The 22,855-nt window shown below is 37.7% G+C and overlaps 1 protein-coding gene across 1 annotated transcript in view; it reads right to left on the reverse strand.

The window, feature by feature from the left end:
• Positions 1 to 1,705: 1,705 nt before the first annotated feature.
• Positions 1,706 to 22,855, reverse strand: part of LOC6644590 (death-associated protein kinase related) — a 56,624-nt gene continuing 35,474 nt past the window's right edge. Inside the window, exons 2-5 of the mRNA XM_023176880.2 lie at positions 3,983 to 4,195; positions 3,679 to 3,854; positions 3,285 to 3,603; positions 1,706 to 3,219 (exon numbers count right to left, since the gene is read on the reverse strand). Of these exons, the coding sequence (XP_023032648.1) occupies positions 1,980 to 3,219; positions 3,285 to 3,603; positions 3,679 to 3,854; positions 3,983 to 4,195 (1,948 nt within the window). The 3' untranslated portion in view covers positions 1,706 to 1,979. The remainder of the gene's footprint in view (positions 3,220 to 3,284; positions 3,604 to 3,678; positions 3,855 to 3,982; positions 4,196 to 22,855) is intronic.

Genomic DNA, 22,855 nt, shown 5'->3' on the forward strand with positions numbered 1-22,855 from the left:
TTCAACTGTTTCTATTTCTCCATCTTCATCTCCATCTTTTTCCTAATAAATACAATGGATGCCTTAATTAACACTCGCATTAGATGATAAAAAACATTATAATAATAATCTTTATAGGTATTTATTAAGAATGGAAATATATACAAAAACCCGACTGGTTTTAAACTAAATATAGAAAGGAAAAGGGATTACAGAACAAAAAAAAAAAAAAAAAAGAAGAAAAACGAAATTGGGTAGTTTCACGAGGGACGTAGGGAGGGGAAGGACCTTGGTAGCTAAAGTAAAATAATTATCTTGCTAAATTTTATACATATATATGTATATATATATATATATATATATTTGTTTATCATATCGTATATATATGGGGGATATACATATGTATGCGTACATGATTTATCCAACAAACGACGAACACACACATATACACATTGACATACATAATTAACAATTCAATTTTGTTTTGTAACATTTTTCTCTCTATCTTTTCCTCTTTCTAATATAAATCTGTGTGTATCGTTTATACCGACTACTGATGCGATCAACATTCTATATGATTGTTTGATAATACATTTTTGTTTTGTTTATATAATTAATTTAAGTATTTTTTTAGCAAGTGAACCCTACATAACATAAACATACATATATTCACCGATTTGGGTGGCCAATTTTAAAACCAACTTCATTATATATATATATATATATATATATATATATATTGTATTCCATACCTACATACATATAGGTATGCATTTCGAAAGAACTTTCTCTTTTTCATTTTTGTATTTCGTTAATTTGTCTTCGGCTCCATTTTTCTCATCTGCTTGTTGATTTTTTTTATATTTTGTTTGTATTTCTTTTCTTTTTGTTTTGTTTCTTTTTTTTTTTGGTATCTGTATATAATGTATGTATATTGTATATGATTTGTATAATTTATGCTAAGCAGACGCATCCACAATTGACATTTAGATAGATTCGTTGAAACAAACTCCTCGAACTTACGTCGCGCTTCTCAATTATCGTTCTTCTTTCCTTTTTCTACTTCATTTTTAGTTACATATAACAACACTTGAATGATATGTCAACTGTTTTTCTTTGTTTTTTGCTATCTCCCTTTCTTCTTTCTTCTTTCTTTTGTCTTGTCACAAATTTACTTCGTTTTCTTTCATTATGCTCAAAATTCACAATTTTCTTTGTTTAGTATTTCATTTTGCCAATCTAATTGCCGGCCGCCATGCAATGCTCTGCCCAATTGCCAAAAGTCTAACTACAAAATAAAAAGAAAATAAGTTACACAAAAAGAAAGCAAATGTAACGATTTAGCTAAAAAAACAAAAAAAAAAATTCTCACACAGGATCACAACATAAACAGCAAGTTAAGGACGAATCAGACTCTTTGAAATATTCAAATTTTTCTTTTCTTGCATATAGAATCTGATTCGAGATAGAGTTGTAATTCTTTGATCATCTGTGCCCGTTTTATCAACAATATACATCCAATTTCCGTTCTGTGCTCTCGAATCCTCTTTTCCTTTTCTATCGTCTAAGCATGGGACCAGGGGGATGTGTGGGGGTGTGGGGGGCAATGGGTATACAAGGGGTTAGTAGACTACTTTCTTTAGGTTTCTTTTTTGCCTGTTTTTAATGGATTTTGTTGTTGTTGTTGTTGTTGTTGCAGATCAAACTAGTAATTAAAAATGATTAAACTAAGAACAAAAAAAAAAAAAACTGAATTGAAAAACGAAGAAACGCAAATACATCATATATGTATATGTATGGTGTGTGTGTATATATATAGTAATCCTTGTGTGTTCTTCTGCTCCCATCGGTTTATGCTATATCGGTTGCTCCTTGGCTGCGTCCTCCACTGTGTTGTCGCCTAGTAGACCAGCTAGGACCGTTTGCCATGTGGGTTACATGCAGCAGAGGAAGCGATGAAAGAAACTTTTGGCATTGCGGCTCGCACGGCTGGCCCTTAGCTAACAGATGATACCCTGATCCAAGCTCAGGTTGTTGGTGGCTGCCACAGCGGCAGCATTCTTTGCAGCAATCACCACATGATGATGATGATGGTGATGATGATGCATATGATGATGCGGCAGATGTTGATGGTTGGCAGTGTTTGTTGTGTTGCTGGCGCTGGCATTGCTGTTGCTGTTGCTGGTTGACGTTGATGCTGATGCTGATGCTGATGCTGCTGCTGCTGCTGCTGACGGTAGACGGCTATTCATTAGAAGATTGGCAGTGCTGCTCGCACTGGGGCTAGGGCTTGAGGGTGTTGAACTGCAACTGGAACTGTTGCTAGAGCAATTCAATTGCTGTTTCTTATGCACAGCAGTCAGTGGTTCAGAGGATCGACATGTACTGCTCGACGCCGCTCCGCTGCAGCTTCTACGGATGTTGCTGCTGCTGGTGCTGCTGGTGTTTGTGTTGCTGGTGCAATTGCTGTTGCTTGTTGTGCTGGCTACTCCGTTAGCACCAGCCGGTTGATCTTCCAATTGAAATTTCTTAACCAAAGCCTTAACCGATGTTGATGGTGAGTTTGCCTCTCCAGTTGGTGTCTTGCGGATCACTTTCGGTGTTGTTGGAGCATCCGGAAAGAGGGTTAGTGTCGCCACAACTGTGCTGCTGGAGTCATCTAGGCTGGTGCTGGTATTGCCGCCGTTGCTATGGCCCAATTGAATGATGGCCAACGATGGCTTCCTCACAAATGTGGCCGTGTATGTGTTCTCCTTATCCGAGTCGGACGCCCGTCGCGTCGGTGTCACCATCTGTTTGGGTTTTGGCAAGCAGCTATTGGCCATACCATTGGTAAGCGTGTGTATAACCGTTGTGGTTTCTGTGCTGGGACTGGTTAAAGGGCTGGCAATCAGCTTGCTGGTGGCAATGGGAATTTTTGAGGTTGAGCTGCTGCTGCTGCTGCTGCCATTGCTATGTTTATGTTGCTGCTGCTGCTGTTGCGGCTGCTTCTGTTGAGGCTGTGACGGCTGTGGTTCTTGCTCTTGTGGTTTATCTTCTTTCTGTTGCTGATGCTGCTGCTGTTCATTTGCAAACACATCCTCTTCATCATCGACATCATCGTCGTCATCATCATCGTCATCATCCACATCATCCTCTTCCTCGGCATCACTCTGCGCTTGCAAATAGATTTGTCTATCCAATGAGCACTCATCCTTTAACCAGACATGCTCCAGGCAGCCAGCCACATCCATGCGATCACTTAAATAAGTAATAAAACAAATCAATTAGTTAATGTCTTTAGGTTAGGTCAGATCTAAACTCACTTTGGCTTAATTCGCAATGCGCGACGTATGAAATCAATGGCCGCCTGTGAAACACCACCAAATAGATTATCCGGAAAAGTCAATGCACATTGCGAGATATTGAGGAAAGTCTCCTGTTTGGTATCACCGCCAAATGGCGAGAACCCTGACAGTAATACATAGGTCAATACACCCACAGACCAAATGTCGGTAAGCAGGGACAGTGGCTCGTATTGAAGCACCTCGGGGGCCACATAGTCCGGTGTTCCGGCCATTTCCCTTACATTAATACCCTCGCAGACAACACGCGATATGCCAAAGTCACATAATTTGAGGCCATCTAGGAAAGAATATTGCATTTATTTATGGATCTCTTCTCTTCTCTCAAAACAATTGTCATTCACATTCAACTCACCTTCAATACGATCGCCTGTGAGCAATATATTCTGCGGCTTCAAGTCCAAATGGGCTATGGAACGATCATGTAGAAATTTTAATGCCTTCAATACCTCACGCATACAATGACGAGCCTGGGCCTCAGTTAGGCATTCCTCATTATCCAAAATAGTTTGCAATTCACCTCCAGTGGCCCTTTTAAAGAGAGGAAGAATTAGTTAGCGAATTCCGTATTTAAAACCCCATTATCTTAAGGTGGTTCTAGTAATGTGCAACACACTGTTAATAGGGTGGACTTGGAGTAGAATCAAAATGATACTTACAACTCCAGCAAAAGTGCTGTATCTGAGCGCGTCTCGTGCACAGCATTCAAATTGACAATATTCTCCTCGCCCTCGCATAGCATTAGGACGGCAATTTCATGTTTGATCTCCTTATCGCTGCTCTGTGCGCGTCGGCGTCGTTTTAAGAATTTCGCCGCAAAATGCGAACCGGTATTCTTGTGTATGGCCCTCCGAACAGCAGCGAATTTGCCTCTGCAAAAAGAAAAGAAAAAAAATAAATAAATAAAAAGAAGGAAAAGATTAAATCAAATGACAACACACACACACACACAGCCCACACACATTGCTTTAAAAGTTTTTCATTCATTCGTTCATTCATTGGTTTTAAGTTGTGGTTGTTGATAACCACCAAATCCCCCCTTGTGTCTTAACGCCTTTAGAAATCAAATAAAAATGACTCACAAACACACATCAAGCCAACAGCTAAAAACGCCTTTGACAAAGTACGTGCCATAATGAAGCAATTGCGCTTCCGGCAACAATCAACATCAAGAGAAAGAGAGAGAGAGAGAGAGAATAATATTGATATTGGTGACAAAGATGGCATACCAAATAGTTAACCATTTGCTACTCTTGCCTCCTTTTCCTCCTCCTCCAACTACTACAACTACTACTACTACTACTACTACTCCTCCTTTGACAATGACAGCGACGACGACAACGACGTGGCGCATCACGCAAGGTACTACCTAGTAGACAGACAGACAGACAGACAGACAGACAATGACAACCAACCAACCAAACGATCCAACGAAGACGAACCAGAATCGAAATAGTGTTTAATGATTGCAAAAAGAACACAAGCTTCAAAATCGAATACGAATTTCATATACTCTAAGAAAGAAATAAGAAAAAAAAAATAGCAAAAGGCGGAGAACAATTCAAATCTTTGATTCCCAATTACATTTCATTTTAGTTCATTCCCTTTAAATAAAGTTATTAAGTCACATAACTTTCGTTTTCGAATCCCCTTTTCGTTCATAAATGACTTCTTTGTGGGGAGTAAATTCTTATAGCCCCTTCAGTTAATCAGTTTTCACTCCTTTTTGAGTCATTTTTTTATCGTTTAATCAGGCGCGACTCGTATTTGAATCAGAATTACATTCATATTTAGATTCAGAGCGCGTATTTCGATCAAGCAATAGAAGCGCTCGAAAAAGACTCATCAAGGTGATTTCTGTTATAACAATCCTCCAAATGTTGGATGGGTGGATTCATTCTTTTATTCATGTGGACCTTCTTTGGAGAGTAGGAAAAGTAGTTGCTGCCGTTGGCATGCTACGTCGCCTGTCGTCGCCTTCAGAGTGGCAGAAGCGGACTGGTTTGTTCCTAATTGACCCACCACCAACACCCCGCCCGCCCCAAGAATCCACCCGACGACATTGCTCCATTCTTTCCTCCTCCTGTCAACTTTTTGTCGTTCGGTGTCTGTGCCTGTGGTTTTCGTTCCGGCAGCCGCAACAGTACTTCTTCTTCTTCTTCTTCTTCTACTGTCTACACTGTTATTGACACTGCAAACGGACAAAAGGACGTACTTGTTGTTCAGCTCCTGTCCTGTCTGCCAGTCTTTCTTTCTTTTCCAATGGTGTCTACAGAGTCTAGACTAGTCAGTTGTTGGTCTGGCCATCGAGTTAGTACTACTGCAACAACAAACAACAAATTGCCCTGTTTTGCATCATAAAACAAAAGTCGTTGTCATTAAAATTGAAATATTTGGTGTTCAGGGCCAGTTTTAGGTCCAGGAAGCATATTAGGTAATGGAGACTCAACTCGTATGTTAATTTTAACTAAATACTCGTCAGATACTTATTTTTGAATAAATATCTTTTGTTGACAAACACTTGAACTCTATTTAAATCATTATTTCTATCTGGGATTTAATTTGAATTCAATTAAAAACAAGTAAAGTCAATTTTAGGTTAAAAATTGATAAGAGAGCTGAGCAGAAGTTTTCAAAGAGTTTCTTAAACAATTAACGAATACTAAATTGTAATATTTCAACTAAATTGTATTCAAATTTTTTTTTTGTTTTAATTATTTTGTTTTTTTGTAGTCTGTGGTAGTTTGTTTTTTAATTGTGTGTTGTTATTGTTGCATTAACATAAATTTTAATTAAATTACAATTTTTGCACTCAACATCGGCAACATCGCCTAATTGGGCAAGGTCTTTTTCAGATCGTAATAAAGTTATTGGCCTGTCTACCTCCCCTGCTTCCTCTTTCCTCTTCCCTCTCCTGACATCGCTTATCGCCCCTTCTCTTTCTCCGAAGCTCTCTATCTCTGTCTCTGTTTGCTCCGTTACGTAACTGACTGTTAAAGTGCTATTGGCATGGCACGACTTGAACCTTTTTGTTTACTGTATGTTTTTTTTGTATTATTATTATTTTATTTTTTGGCATTTTTTTTTCTGTTTTGTTCATTTTTGGTTTTTTTTTTTTTTTTGGGATGACAACGCACCAAAAACTTGAGAAGACAAAAAAAAAGAGGGCGTGGGCGTGGAATTCTTAGCAAAACTTACAGCAACAGCAAATAAACTGTCCAACGTTGGATTGGTTACTGAACTTTAAAAGGTTAAAACAACGCACAACCAACCACAACAACAACAACTACAACACAGCGCATATCAAAGGGGGGTAGGATGAATGAAGGGAGGATGGGCGGGCTTAGGTTCATGGCTGGATCAGTAGCCACTCGCCAGTCACAATCAAAATGTTTACCACACCCACAAAAACAACAGCTACGAAAATTTGCCCTTTTTCAGTTTTTTTTTCGGTTTTTGATACCCTAGAAGTAGTAGAAGTGTTTCAAGTAGGGTATTCTCGATTCGGCTTTCATTTATCTTTTTATTCGATTCATTTGTTTCTGCTTCATTTACTAGTTTAAGCTTTAACAACATTTTTTGGCTTCATTTACTTGAAATTCTTAACTAGTTTTAGCTTTGTTTGGCTTATTCATCTGTTTCTGATTCTTTTACTCAAGATGTTTCAGCTTTTTCCATCGTTTGGACTTCTTTACTAGAAATAGTATTAGCTTTGTTAACTTTTCTCATCTGTTTTGATATAATTCAGTTGTAATTCATAAATTTGTGAAAAAAGGATTTCCTGGTTCTACGGTATTTTATAGTCGTTGCCCTTGCTAAATAGTTTCTTTTGACGCTTGTAGCTTTCTGCTTGAAATCAGTACCAAATTCGTGTATTGAGTTTATTGATTTCTTTTAAGTGAAGATTCTAAACTTGGTCAGCTTTGGCAATTTACAATGATCTGTGTGTGTTTTTGTTCGCTCGATCGGCAATCGCATCTACATACTCTATACAAGGCAATGCCGTTGGCTTTCTGTGATCTTTTGACGCGCACATGGCATATATGTATGTATGTACGTATACATACATACATATACATACGTTTTTTCTGATCCGATCATCATCCATTCCATTCGCCCCAAATATGGAGGCGTTTAAAACGCGCTAAAAGCTAAAACCAACAAAAAAAAAAACGAGAAAAAAAGTGTTTGCACGTGTTCAAGTTACTTCATTTTTGAGCATCACTTTTCAAAAGTGGAAATATCTTCATCTCCCCCAGTTGATGATATGCCCGAGTTCTCAATAGGAATAGGAAGCTTCTACCAATGATTCCCACATTGAGGTAAGGCGCAATAATAATCGGTGAAGAGTGCAAAAATATTTCAAGTGCCTCATCCTTCTCCTCCTCCTCCTCTGACGTTTGCTTTGTTGTTGCTTCGACTTAATTAATAGATCACCACCACTATTCTCCCCTCCCGTACCTCTCCAGCCAATTCATTAGATCTCCGATCTTCCAGCATTTATATACACATGTAGATTGCAAATCTTTAGGCTTCATCTTTTGTTTTGTTTTTTTTTTTTTTTGTTTTTTGAATGTTTATGGTCTTTTAATTGTTTCGTATTCGTTTTTATTTGTTTACTCGTCGTAGTCTCCGTTTTCTCTTTCCGCCCTTTCCTTTCTGCGGGTGTTGTGGGTCAATACTCGGGGGGGATCGATCTTTAGAATTGCCCCAGATCAGGCAAACAATTTGTGTAAACAAACAAACAAGCAAGCAAACAACATCAAAGGGGTGCGGGTGCCGCCTATATTGTAGGAGGATTTTGAAGGCGATTGGCAAATCTCAGCGCCCACCCAGCCGGAACAATAACAACAACAACAACACTAACAACAAACCAACAAAATTAAATAAAACAATGTCACACATTTTTATGGAAATCCGTTAACAAGGTGCAAATTGGTTAGGCGGGTGTACGAAAGGTTAGCCAGCTAACCAAATCGGGTAAAATATATTACAACAAAATGAACATTGAAACTATTTTTGTTTTCGTATACTAATTAGTAAGTAATTTGATGTTGCATTCTTTATAGGAATATAAAGTTTGAGAAAGTTTTAAAAAGATGTCTATGTATGCTTTGATCAGTTAACAGAATAAACAGGTCCATATTGAAGTTAGATTTGGGATGCTACTGACATCTCTAGCAGAAATCTTTTTTGGACAGTTATAAAATGTTATAATCTTCAATCAGTTCATCGACTAATTGCGATTATAGCAAGTCATAGCAAATTTTGATTATTTCATGATTTCAAGGAGTTTCTTTTCAATCAGTTTTGAATTTCCAAAAAGTGGCGACAAAATCTCTAGAGATTTCTGTGAATGTACCCGGAAGTTAAAGTCTGGACAATCTTACGGGCATTTAAAAGTGCATTGTATTTTTGGAAAGGAATTAGCTTCTGGCAATACTGGATTATAGAACCAACCTAGATATGTCCATACATATGTATGTATGTATGTATAAGTAAGTCTATATGCATACATGTCTCTTATCCTACCCGTTTGCACTTTAACACAGACTGAGGAATTTTTTTTTTTTATTTTTTCGTTTCGTTCTTTCTTTGTTGTTACCTTTTGATGGCTGTGCCTAAAGTGCAGTTGAAGTGAGCCAGCGTCTTGTTATATGCTTTTAGCGGACACTGTAGAGTGCATTGAACCTACTATGTGCCCCGATGAAGACGGCAGCGGCGGTGGAGTAGGGAGTCATTATCATCATCATCATCGTCATCATCATCCACATTCAAGTCAGGCCAACTAATAGTTTTTGACTGAGTGACTGAATGAGTGAGTGAGTGAGTGCTGGAAAGCCTCCTAAAAGTGACTAACTAGACAAGAGACATGGACATGGACAAAACAGTTCCAAACAGTCATGGGGCCTAATGTGACAATTAAATTTCCCAGGCCCAAGCTCTCAGATCTCAGAAGGAGAGGACAATGCCTAAAGGCACATGCCATGTACATACATACATATAGGAGGAGGAGGAACAGAATGGGACAATGCGTCATTTGCTTCTCCTCGTCTGCTCTTGTTATGCAAATAGCTTCAAAAGGGAGGCGAGTAGGCAGGGTATGTCAACAAACTAAAACTCGAGACAAGGGCAGGGGTACGGTACCAAGACCAAGAGCATGTCAAGTGTTTTGATTTTGTATTATACATACATATATGTAACTACCTACATATGAGAACAATCTTGAAAAGTCGGTTAAGGCGACCATCAGCGCAGGAGAAATCGAAGGACTTTTAGTCAACACTTTATTCATAAAGGTCAGATCAGACAGACAACAGATAGAGATCCATGGGAGAACGATCACTTAAAATGATCGCTTAATCAGACAGGCAGGTAATGAACTTTCCAATTCCATCAATATATATAATAATTTCCGTTAAATATGCCAATTGTTAATACGTCTTATTATGAGTAAAAAAAAAAGTGTTCAAAAACTTTGACGTTTTTTTTTGTTTTGTTTTGCTGCTGCTGCTGCCTTTTTTGGTCAGCTTAAAAAATACGCTCAAATATCGCGTGGGCGTTTGCGCGCATTTGTTTTTAATTGTGGACAAATTTGGTCAGCAAAAAAGTAAAAACAAAAAATACAAAGAGTAGTAACGAATTTCATTTTCATAATATAAATAGAGTTTGGACTCTAAGATACCTCTTAGCCAAGTTAGGCCCTCTCCTCTCCTCGTCTAACAATTCAAAAATGTTTCCATTCGATACATATGTACGATCTACTTATGTGTTTAATATTTTAAAGCTCCCGTAGACTAATACAACCAGCATTATACCCTATACATAGCGTAGAGTATTAATGGCTTTAATATATTTAATTACATTGCGTTTGTTTTTTTGTGCGAGAATTAATTTCTGTTTGCACACAAATCCATCCATTCCATTCAGAGAATGAATGTTTTCGTGTCGCTTTCTGTTGTTGTTCAAATTTTTTAATTAAGCCCGTGTCAAAGCCCTCCCATAAGGGTGAAGCGACAGGTTCAATATTTGTGCAGCGCAAAAAAGAAATGCATAAACGAGTATGTAGAGATATATATATATGTATGTATATATATTCTCGTTTATTCTCCTCTGAACTGACAGCAGAGGTTTTCTTTAGCATTAGTTCATTTGACGTTGGGTTTGATGTAAAATGGGAAAGTGGAGAATGAGAAGGAGAAACAGAAGCAGGAGACGTATCCCGAGAAGAAAGAAGAGAGATTTTGCCGCCCTCGCTTAAAGTACTTGACATTATTACGGAGAAGAAGCTCATGCACATATTTGCATGCAGAATCACTCACATGAAAGATAAAAAAACACACAGAACTCCAGAGAGCCCAAGTCAATGTGTAGGTGGGGGCAAAGAAAGGCGATTGGGAAGCTGGAGGCATGCCATTTGCCTACAGTGTTTCAAATATATAGAATACAACGTGTTTCTTCTGATGATCTAAATGTAAATGCCAAGTTATTCAACATGGTTAAGAAAGATTTATGTGCCCATTTCGAAAGGAATTTTGTTTAGCCTGGCAACATACATTTTGCACATACTGTGCAATTCATTTGCAGTTAACCCAATCTACTAACGACCTGCTCAACCGACGCCACACTCACTTGAATTTGTGTCAAAGGCTGAGGCTCATCACCTCATCGTCCTTCATTTGAGCTTTGCGTTTGTGAGAGCTTCATTTCCTTTTCATTTGCCTTATCCTAAATGACTTCCTTTCTGTTTTCATTCGCATTTACTTATTATATATATATTTGTGTTTTTTTGTATGATTTTGACATATATTTTTTTGTGAATGTTTCTTTTTTTAAGCGGCTTTAATTATGATAAATTGGCTTAACATTTGGCAGCTGCCTCTGGGGATTTGGCTCAGCTGGAGCTAAAGTTTTCTTTTTGCTGCCGTTGCTGTGGCCTGTTATCCTTGAGCTGCCAGTTGGCAGTTGCTGTCTGATTGGCTGGCCATTGATAAGACGCATTCCTTAAGTTCTTTGGAGCCTGAGAGAGCTGCGAGATCGAGAGACACATGTGAGACATGTTTTGCGATTGTTGGCAACTGTCGTCGCCAGATTGGATTGCCAGAGCCACAGAGCGAAAGAAAACTTTGGCCAACTGCTACTACTACTACTACTACTACTACTATGGATAAAATGTTCGGGGTACTCTCGCTAGGCACACAAGACACAAATGAATTTATTGGCAGCTGGAAAAACAACAGCAAATAAAGAAAAAATAAAGAGATTTGTTATGGCTAAAATCAAAGTCAACCTTGAGACTCTGACTTTAGATAAAAGAATACAAATATCTTCATACATACTACAGGCGAAGGAAGGCGGCAACGCATGTGACTGGGTAAAAAGCCACAACATATTGTACGTGTCATCAGAGCATAATCAAGGTCTTTTAGCAGCAGCAACAACATCAACATCAACAATATCACTATAAACGACAACTCTTTGTAGCCCCATGCCGGAAACAATATGTCGATAATCCGAACTTGAAATACCCTTTGTATAAATCATCATCTAGACTTTAGAGAACAAAAGATACATACATACATGGAGGGAATATCAAATCTAGCTAATATGAGTTATTAAAGTTATTAATCTTGACCAAATTCGAGTCTGATTTTGTGTGTGGTTTATCCAGAATATATATGTATATGTATTCATATGGCTAGAAATTTATATATACATATACCATTCATTTAAGGGCAGGCACTCTGGTAAATAAAGTAAACTAAAAAAGGTTTATGGATGTGTTTTACGATTATGCTTGCTGTCAGCTCTTCTGCTGATAAAGCGGATATGCAATAAAATGATGATGATAAAGAAAACGACAAAGCAGTAGAAGAAGAAAAAACTCTTTTGGGGTAACAGCTGCCACTGCAACTGCAGCAGCGACTGCTTTGCATGCAACTCAGCTCACAGCCAGAGACTGACTTCTTAGGAAATCAAAAAGGCGAGCAAGACATAACAACAACAAAAATAAAATAAATATACAAACATACGTACATATATATATTCACATATTTACCATGAAAGAGTGAGAGGGTGAAACACTGTGAGAGAGAGAGAGAGAGAGGGAGAGAAGAGTGTAAAGAGGTTGGTGGAGTGGGTCAGAGGGGGTCTAGCTTTGCCTTAATTATATTTCAGCTGGGTCGTCGTCATTGGCAGCTCCAACCAACTGCAAGTGAAGGTCAGTCAGCTCTCCTCCTGCTCCTCCTCCACTCGTTAAATCCTCTACCTTTTATTATTTTCCTTCTGCCTTTATCAGCTTGAAGGTTTTTGGGTTTTAAGCTACTTAGGCTGACGGGGGGCTGGTTACATAAACTTTAAATTTAACTAATATCCCCCCGCCAAAGCTGATACTAACAAACGCGTTCAATGTTTTCGATATTGTCGTAAAAGGGGACTTGAAATCAAGACCATTAATCATTTCTATGTCCACTGCTTAGAATTTCTAATTGCACTGCTTTGTCGACTGAAGATCGGAGTGATCCTTCGACTCCAATAAAATTGATTTTGTAATCTAATTTGAATGTGTTCTTTTGGTTTTGGCATCGTTTCTTTCTTCGTTGCTTAATTTTTTTGTGTGCAAACTTTATTTTCAATACCAAAAGAGAGACAACAACATCATTACACCAAATTCCAACTGTGTGTTGGCCTGATCCAAGCCGATCCGATCCATTGCAATGCGCTGACTCAGCAGCAGCAGAAGTTGACGCTGTCGACGCAGGTGACGCGCAATCAGCGACGCGATGCAAGTAGACGAGCGATGACGACAATAACAACAACAACACGGACTAAGGCTCCCTCGCCATCTCTCTTTCTCTCTATCTCTCTCTCTGTCTCTCTCTCTCTCTGACATTGTCAGTGAAAAGTGAAACAAGAAGAAAAAATACGGATGCTTGCTGCTATCGTTGTGTGTACGTCGTCTGACTGACTGTCTGTCTGTCTGTCTGTTTCCCTCTGTCTCATAAGAATTCAATGCTTCCCAACCGTTGAATGAATCATCGCAGCGAATCTTCAACAACTTTGGGCTAACTGTTAATCTTGCCAACCATTTGGTGGCCTGACAGCATCTTCCAAGAATCAACAGATGATGTTGCCTGTTTATTAATACCCATTATCGATTAAGTGGGGATAAAAAGGGTATATCAGTGACCCATATGTCTCTTCCTCTTTTTCTTTGTGAAATAGGAACAAATTTGTCCCTTAAAGTATGCAATATGAACTCTTTGAAGTGTCCTGTGTGTAAGTAATGCTAATTTCAAAAGATATTTATTGCCTTTTTGCATATTGCATACTTTATGGAGTATATAGTTAAACCATTTCAGATCTCTAGATACGCCTTGGGCTCTCTCTGTAAGGTTAAACGAACCTTGTTTGAATTCAGGAATTTAGCTACAGGGTATTTCACAGTCTGATCCTTTTAATTCATTTTGTGATTTCTTCTTACTTGTGTATGATGTAATCGTAGAGGATTTTGATTTGCTTCAAAAATTTGCTGTTGGAGGCCGCCTGCCGTTGCAGTTACTGTCAGTTGGCCTAAAGTCAAAACCAAGGTATGTGCATATCCCTCCCCCATTTTTCTCTCTCTCTATGTCTTGTGTCTATCTCTGTCTATCTTCTTGTGTTTTTTTTAGTATGCTGTTTCTCTTTTTGTCATCGTTGTAATTCAACGCTTTGAACTTTAACGCTTCGTTGAGTTTCACGCATGCAGATTTCAAACGAATGTGGAGTGTTGTTCTTGCTGTTGCCTCTGATTTTGTTGTTGTTGTTGTTGTCGTTGTTGTTGTTGTTGTTGTTGCCTGTCCCAATTCTGTCAATCAACTCGTTTTTTGTGGGTGCCAAAGCGTTTTGTTTGGATAATGTTAAACCACAAAAGGCCAAAGTCAAAGTATTAATAACAACAACAACAACAGCAAAAGCAAAAGCTAAAAACCTAAAGCGTCAACCAGAAGATAGGGAAAAGGAGACTAAGACAGGGTGGTGTGGAAGGGCAGTGGAAGCAAGCGAAAGGGAAATTCCCCCTTCGAAAAATGCATCAAATTGCAGTTGTTTCAAGTGTTGTGTGTACATACATATATATATATATGTATAAATATCTTATACGTATGTAGTTTATCCAAGTGTCCGAAAACCAAATTGAGTTGAGGTCAAGGGCTAAAGAGGCTTTGCTTTTACAAAGACCCCCAAAAGACCGTAAATGAATCATGAATTCAAAATATAATAAGTTGGTAATAATAAAAGTAATAAAACAAAAACCAGTTATGATCAAAGGCCAAAAGCCCAGTTATCACAGTGAAATGTTATCCCACTCGACTTGAGATCAGTTTTGGGGTTAACTGAACCACTTTGATTGTGGCTAACTGGACACAAAAAAACAGTTACAAGTTAGAATCCTTTCAAAAGAAACATATCTTGCTAGTTAACAATTTGCCCCTAAAATGTGAAGAATTAACAACTTTTCTTCAGTTCCATTGATCATTGTGGTTCTAGAATTTATTGTCCCTTTTCACACTCTTTGAAATAAATTCTATTAACTGATCAGAGAATTTAAATTTCAATTTGTAGTTGGAAAGTTTAAGTTTAACTGAATTTTATTTTCCACCAAATGAATGATGGTGGGGAAATTTTTCTTTTCGAGTCAATTATGCTAATTTGGACTTTCTGAGTTCCTCTCCACTCTCCACTCTCTGCTCTCACACTCACTGGGGTCGGTGTCTCTGGTGAAAAAAAGGTGGAAATGTTTTCACACATGAATGCGAATGCATTTTGTTCTTCTTTTCCCCCTTTACAGTCGTTTGCAACTGGCTGACTGACTGACTGACTGCCTGACGATTTGTTGTTGGCTTGTCCCTCCCCAACGGTTTAGTTTGGTTTGGCTTAACTTTGAGATGGTGGAAACAAGTTTCATGGTTGTTGCGGAAAATGTGGGAAATTCATGGAAACAATTTTTCGTTGTTAAAGGTTTTTTGAACGACGACGGGGCACACACAGCCATTGCATTCAAGTTTAGAATGATTGGGGGAAGGAGATGTGGTATAGCGTAATGAAATGAAATGCAACGCTCGATTTATAGAGTAAAGAGATTCCGACTTCGTCTCCGACGACTTTGAATTTGACTCGAACTTGGACTCTTACTGGAACTCAACTCAAACTGGGAAATTGTTACGATGAGGATGAGGATGCCGGTAGACGGGATCGGGGGGTTGATATGGTTGTTAATTGCTTAGCCATGGGGCCACAGCAAAAGGTTCTCACGTCCGTCGACTTAGTTGAGCCATTAGCGCATCGGGCACTGCACGGTCTGACTGACTGACTGACAAACTGAATGGAATGGAATGGAATGAGCGAGAGACCAGAGAAAGAAAACTGAAACTGGGAAATTGTATTGTATTTTAAAGAATACAACAACATAAACTATGTATCTATCTTAAATGTACATTCATTCTTATGTGAGACAGTTGATTGTTGTGTAAAAATGGAAAGCCCTCAATGAAATTGTGCAAAATGTTTTCCACGTAAGCCACTTAAGGATAAAAGGAAATAGGATAGAACTCTGCTAATAATTATTATATGGACAAGTTTATTTGAACTTGGATTTGAAACTATAAGATGTTGCAACTGTCTATGACTGGCATATATCTTAAATCTTTAGCAATATGCAAAGGCAAATGCACATAAAACAAAATATAATATATACTTATACATATATGCATATGTGTATGTATATGTATGTACAATATAGACACATTTCCCCTTTGGGGGTATTTCAAATCTTTTTTTTTTCGCTAATTAACTCCACACACTCGAAATACACGAACGAACGAATGAACAATTATCGTTTTATCTTTGCACATAAATCAAATGCTTATTTGCCAACTCTCATACACACACACACATACACACACACTTAGAGTCGGGCTGCTGCTGCTGCTGCTGCTCGTATAATATGATAATAATCATGTTGAAAAATGTTAATGATAATCATTGAAAATGCACTTGGCACTACTGGCCGTCATAATAAAATGGAAATGAAAAGCGAGTAGTGAGTAGTTGTATACATATAAATATAAATAAATTGTGCTCACATTAGAAAATAAATAATAATAAGCAATAATAATGCAACAAGCATTTTGAGCACGCAACATCAAAGTCAAAGTCTAGTGATAGTATCTAGACTCTAGAGAATAAATAAACATTTAAAGAAACCGAAGATTGTATGCCCTTTTCGAAGGCAATTTAAATCAATTCACTAAACGACAACTAGCAAATGAAGCGAAACAATATATGTACTAATAAGGGGGGAAACTAAACCGAGAACGAAAGAAGAGGACTTGCTGCTGCTGATGGTAGGACGAACAAGTTTGACATTTAGCCAGTTAGACATGCACACCACACCGGGTCTTGGCCAAGTGAAAGAAAGAGTTGCTGCCTCATGTGGCATGTGGCATGTGGCATGCGGCATGCATGCTGATGCATGCCAACTAATCTATCCATCCAACAAACAATTCAAACTATTGCAGCAAAAGGAAGGAAACGCAAATTTACTTTCAGCATATCGATAAAACTTGCAAAAAAAAAAAAGCAAAAAACAATTAATTCCAATGACATTGATTGTTGAAAGTATATTCTAGTATATAGAAATTGAAACCATTCAAGAATGTATACTTCTTCTTTTCGTTTATGTTTATTCGCTGCTAATGATAATCACATAGATCCTATTGGTTCCGCAATAAAAAAAAGGTAAAGTGAATGCATGAATTTCTATTCAGAGTGTAAGATGATAAATGAGTTAGTTACTCATAGAAATCATTCAAAAAATATGTGTTTAATGGTTTTTTTATTTTTTTTTTTTTTTAACCACAACCTTAACCTCAACGTATGCCATTGATCTCTTGTCATATGAATGAACCTTCCTCTGGCTGCTGGACATTGAAAGGTTCAGAGATCTCTCTCCCTCTCTCTCTATCGAGATCTCATAAAATACCATCCGATATGTCGGCCACGCCTGTGTCCATGTGAAAATATACTAGATTTATAAATAAATGTTTTTAAATTGTTGTTGTGTGTGTGTGGCGCTCGACTTTAATTGTTAATTAATTATTTTTATTATTTGTAACTCAAAAAATGCAAAAGGAAAAGGAAGTTAAATCGACTCAGAGTCAGAGTCGGATAAACAGATCACATTGTCATATTGTCTTGGCTGATCTCTCAATCGTTTTGCTGTCCGTTCTCTTAATAAATGGGTCAAACATGTGCCATCTACCAGGCCAAGATCAGTGTTTTGGAGCAGCTTTTACTTTACAGGTTTCCAGCAGCAGCAGCAGCAGTCAACAGCACGAAGAAATAAAACCAAAAAACAAAAGCAAAGAAAAAGAAGAGGTAAAAAATGAGGAAAAATTGGCAAAGTTGCAGTCCATTCGATGACTTGCGCCATAGTTTTTATCTCTCTCTCTCTCTCTTTCTTTCTTTCTTTTCGTTTTTGCACGCTAACCGGCTAACCCATCAAACTAAACTAGGAGTGGGAGACCACAAGCTACAAGATGAGGATGAGTGGGGGGGTGGGGGTAGGAGGTAGGAGGCGGGGCGCATAAGGTGATAGGAGGATGGTTGTCTGGTCGATAAGTAAAAGTGAAGTTTCATTTTCGCTTGCGAAAACTTTCCTCCAGTTGATAGGATGAGATAGAGGTGAATGTTTGGGTGGGTGGGTTTTGGTTAGTTTGGGAATCTTTTTCTTCTTGGCTGCTTCTTTTCTGATCAACTTCAAATGGAAAAGCCATTTAAAAACCAAAAACAAAGGGAACAGCAAAAATGTTCGATCGAACCATCGATTAATGCATTTTTCCTGCCACGCCATCATCTCGGGATATAGAGATAGCGATAGAGAGAGAACTCTTTCAAGCGATGATGAGGAGGAGACAACTATCAGTCGACGCAATGTTGCATTAATGCACGGCACGTAGAACGACACTATACTCGTTATTGTTGTTGTTGGCCGCCGTCCACACCGAATCACGATCCCTGAAACCAATCAATGGCAACGCCAACGGAAGAACGGGAATGAATGGGGTGGCAGGCAGATAGATAGGCTAAGAGGGAGACTTCGGGGTAATGCAGTTGGAGACAGGGTGCCCAGTCAGTTGTTGTTGTTGTTGCTGCTGCTGCTGCTGCTGATGGTGGCATGAGGCGTTGCATTTTTATGCTTCTTTTATAAATACATTTTTGTTTGCCGTTGAGCGGCGGCGCACAACACAAATTGAGGCAAAATCATGCGTAAAGGCAGCATATGAATGGGTGTGTATCTGTTTGTTATGTGTGTGTGTGTGTGTGTTTGTGTGGGTGGGTGCGTATGTGTGCAGCCAGCAGCACGCGTTGCTATTTCCGTTCTGGACAACCTACCCAAGAGTATGTATATGTATGTATATACAAGATCCAGATACATACATATGTATATACATACATACTTATGTAAGTATGTAGAGTATCTACCCACCTAATGCAACACTACATATATATACAATGCAACTGCCCCTCCCTTCCGCCCTTTCTTCTTCCTTCCGCACCACAAATGGGTCAAGCAAGTTTAGACCAGGATTTCAAGAATGAGTATAAGAAGTATATGTAAGTATTTACAGTTATATTTATGAATGAATCTGAATATCTATTCACATTTTTCACCAATTTTGGACTCTAAAATTAATTTCAAGTCTTAAACAAGGCAATTTAATGTTAGTTACTAAAGTGTGAATATATATTGCTTGAAATTAAATACATATCAATCGAAAATACATATTCAATTACAATCACAATACTCATATACATATGTAAAACTACTCGTATTCACTTTCCCAATTATGAGCCAGGAAGTCATTTAATATCTTTTTCGATTGAATGACAGGCATTTGATCATAAACATGTGAGACAACACTCACACACACACACACACACTTATAGAGATGTTGTGCCTGCCTGCCAATTATTCATGTGAATTTGTTGGTTAAATTAAAGTCTCATATGCAAATATACATATATACATAGGTATGTAATACGTATATATGAATTTTCTAATTGTGCAAAGTCTATTCTTTTTGTTCTCATTGAGGTTTTCTTGAATACTGAACCAAAACTCTTTATTAGCCCTGCCAATGATGAAAGTGTTTGAAAGTCTTTTTTTGGGTTAATGGTTCCGAGATAGACCAAAAGCGAAACAGATGCCTGTCTATCTGTCTGTCTGTCTGGTTGTAACTACTAATCGGATCGTCTTTTGTCTTTATGTGATCAGAAGGAGTATGCCTCTTGCAGATGTACATGGAAATGCTTTCTTTTGTATCTTTTAACATGGAACATCTGGTAGGGAATATAGGTATATACATATATATATATAGTAATCACACTTCATTCACGACCTGCATGGGGTGTGTGTGTGTGTATGTATTACAGTTTCAATTGCGGACAATGTGTATTCATACGTTGCATTCATTCATTAATCGTACATATACATTAAACCCACACACACACAAATGATATTCTTAGTTCTCTTTGGATCTCTCTCTCTCTCTCTCTCTCTCTCTCTCACTTCATCATTCATGCGTGCGATTTGTGAATGAACATTCATTCATGTGCACCACACACACACTAGAAAGTTTAAGTATGGAATGCTCTAGGAATAAACATTCCCCGTCGTCTAGGAAATTGAAAATTTTAAAGTTTTCCATTTTCCTAGCACTTTTACAAGCTATTTTCCCCAATTAGCTGACCTTCTATTTTGGTGGGGATGTCAGAACCTAATCTGAGAGCTTTTACCATAGGCTAAAGGATACAAAGAATCTGCAAAAGGCAGTTAATGAAGGTCGCAAGGAAATTATCCTGCCCAGAGAGGTATTCGTTGTATTCAGTCATCAGTAGTTTGGGGTCAGAGTTTTAACATTTTCATTAGCGTTAAGTGAAAGTAGTAAGGGCTATAAAGGATCGCCATATAGGAAATGAACAGAGAGAGGGAGAGAGGGTGCGCGAATGTCTGTGAGAGAGAGAGAGATGGGAAGACTTAACTTTAGTTGCAATTTTTTCTATTTCTTTTGTTTTGTTGTGTTTTTTCTTTTTCCACACACATATTTTCCCAAAAGGAAAAAGTTAGTTAGTTTTGCTTTTGCATAGTTGTTGTTACATATTATCCAAAAGGGAGAAGAGAGAAAGAGAAACAGAGGCAGAGACGTAAAGCGCAATTCAAAATAGACAATGGAATGTTGTGGCCCAAAATAGAGTTGGCTAACAGCAGCAACAACAAGCCAACACTTTTGCTGTGCAATTGTCTTCTTTTTTTCTACTCTTTCTCTCTCTTTCACTCTATCTATCTCTATTTTTTCGCGGTTTTGATGCGACTTTCGCAGGCGGCACCAAACAGTGTCCGCATTTTTCTTCGCATCTTTCTCTTTTTTTTTTTTGCAAGAGCCATTCAGTGAATTGAAAGGGGGGACGGAGGTGCTAGATAAATATGGCATTAGGGACAGGGACAGGGACAGGGACAGCAGGTACAGAGAAAAAGACAGAGATAGAAATAGAGAAGTCTCTCAAGCTTCCCTTGGCAAATAAGAAATGTTGCATAATTTATGAGCAAAAATTGTTATAGTTTATTTATTATTTGTTTCGTTGCTGCTGTTGGTTTTCTTTTTTTCATTTTTTTTGTCTAGGTTTTTATCTTGCGAGAAAAATAAAAACTTGATTTTGAATTCTTCAAATCAAAATCAATTCGTTTCGTTTCAGTTTGGGTTTTTGGTTTTGGTATGTTAGTTGTTGTTGTTGTTGCTGTTGCTGTTCAGTGCCTTTGCTCTTGCATGCCATTCTAATTGTTGTTGTTGCTGCTGCGCTGCACACAATTTGCATACCCTGCATGTGTTAAAATATAAGGGTACATCAATTATTTTAGTCCTCCATTCGTTGGGGAATTTAATAACATTTTTGTCATAGTTAAAAATTAAAGCAGAATTCGTAATTTCATTTTGCCCCTAACACCAAAATCATATTTGGGAATCAGTTTTGAACATTTTGAGTATTAAATATTTTGTAGTTTCACAAAATATTGAAAATATTCGAGAGTATGTATTTCATTTACTTGCTCTGAATTAGGAAATTTGCCACATAGGGAAAACAAATGCCAAAAAAGAAATAACTAGATTTATATCATCGTAATGAGTTAATCAACCAGTAATTATTTGAATCGAATTTCAATTTGATTTTTAATATCTCAGAAACTAGAGTCAATCCAGAATTTACGATTATCCCAAAGGATTTGAGGTCCTTGTCGCAGCAAAAAGATTCGTGTTTTTTTTCTTGTAAAGTATTATCATAAAATTACTAAAATGTATTAACTATCTATTATGTTTGTTTTAGTAATAGTTTAAAATTCCAACCGTTTGCAGGGTATATTTAAATCGGTAGGCTTTTGGGCTTAGGTATTCCGCAATTGCAACATCGACTAACAGAATTGTGAACTGAAATACAATATGTGACAGATTTTTGCCAAGGCACCGAGAAAAAAAAAATGCGAAAATTTTTGCTTTTCTAGCCTGTCCTTCAGGTATGTCTGTAAGTATGTGTTTGTGTGTGTCGTTGCCCGCCCTCTTTCATACACACACACTCCTTCCTCCTCCTCCTCGACTAATCTTTTAGGTACAGCAAAAGCAGCTGCCGTCAGATTAATTATTTTGCATCGTAAATAAATTGTGCATGCGGCAATTTAGTTAACAAATTATATGCTAAGATTTAAGAGAAGCTGGCGCCATCGCCATGGCATAGTCACCACCACACCACCACCATCATCACTCACAACCACCACATGATCATGATGTGGTGGATGAGATGTGGTTGACGAAAGACGCCAACGCAGCAAACTAAAAGCGTTTAATATAGCCTTCGGCTTGCCGTTTCTATTGCCTATTCTAAGGAAAATATCTACAACTATTTGAATCTATTGTCCAATTAACATTTTCATAATCCTAATACATATATGTATGTCTTTTCTTTGAGCTCGCCAACTAATTTGACAGAAGTTTTAAGTGTACTCACTAACTACTACTGTTTAAAATGTAAATTTAAGTCCAAATTCTATGCAATTTGGTAGAAAGTTATATTTTCTTCAATGTGCAAAAGATAACTTTTTATTTCAAAAAATCTTAGATGCAAAACTTAAGTTCAGAAATGATTTGAATTTGTTTTAATTTTTGGAATTTTTTAAATTTCATTTGCGAGAAATTGTTGGGGGTTTTGTTACAACTTAGAAAACAAAAAGATTGCATAAAAATTGTTAAACGGTATTGGCGGTTTTTTCTTTTTTCTTTTTGTATTATCTAATGGGCGGCGGTTTAGTTTAACACACACACACACACTCATAAGATGGACGAAGCCGCCGACGACTTACAATGACTACAAATTGCAAAAAAAAACATGAAAACATTTCATGGTTCAATGCCAAAGCAGCAACTACAACAACAACAACTATACTA

This window comes from Drosophila willistoni, unplaced genomic scaffold, assembly GCF_018902025.1.
Source record: "Drosophila willistoni isolate 14030-0811.24 unplaced genomic scaffold, UCI_dwil_1.1 Seg143.1, whole genome shotgun sequence".
Lineage (NCBI taxonomy): Eukaryota > Metazoa > Arthropoda > Insecta > Diptera > Drosophilidae > Drosophila > Drosophila willistoni.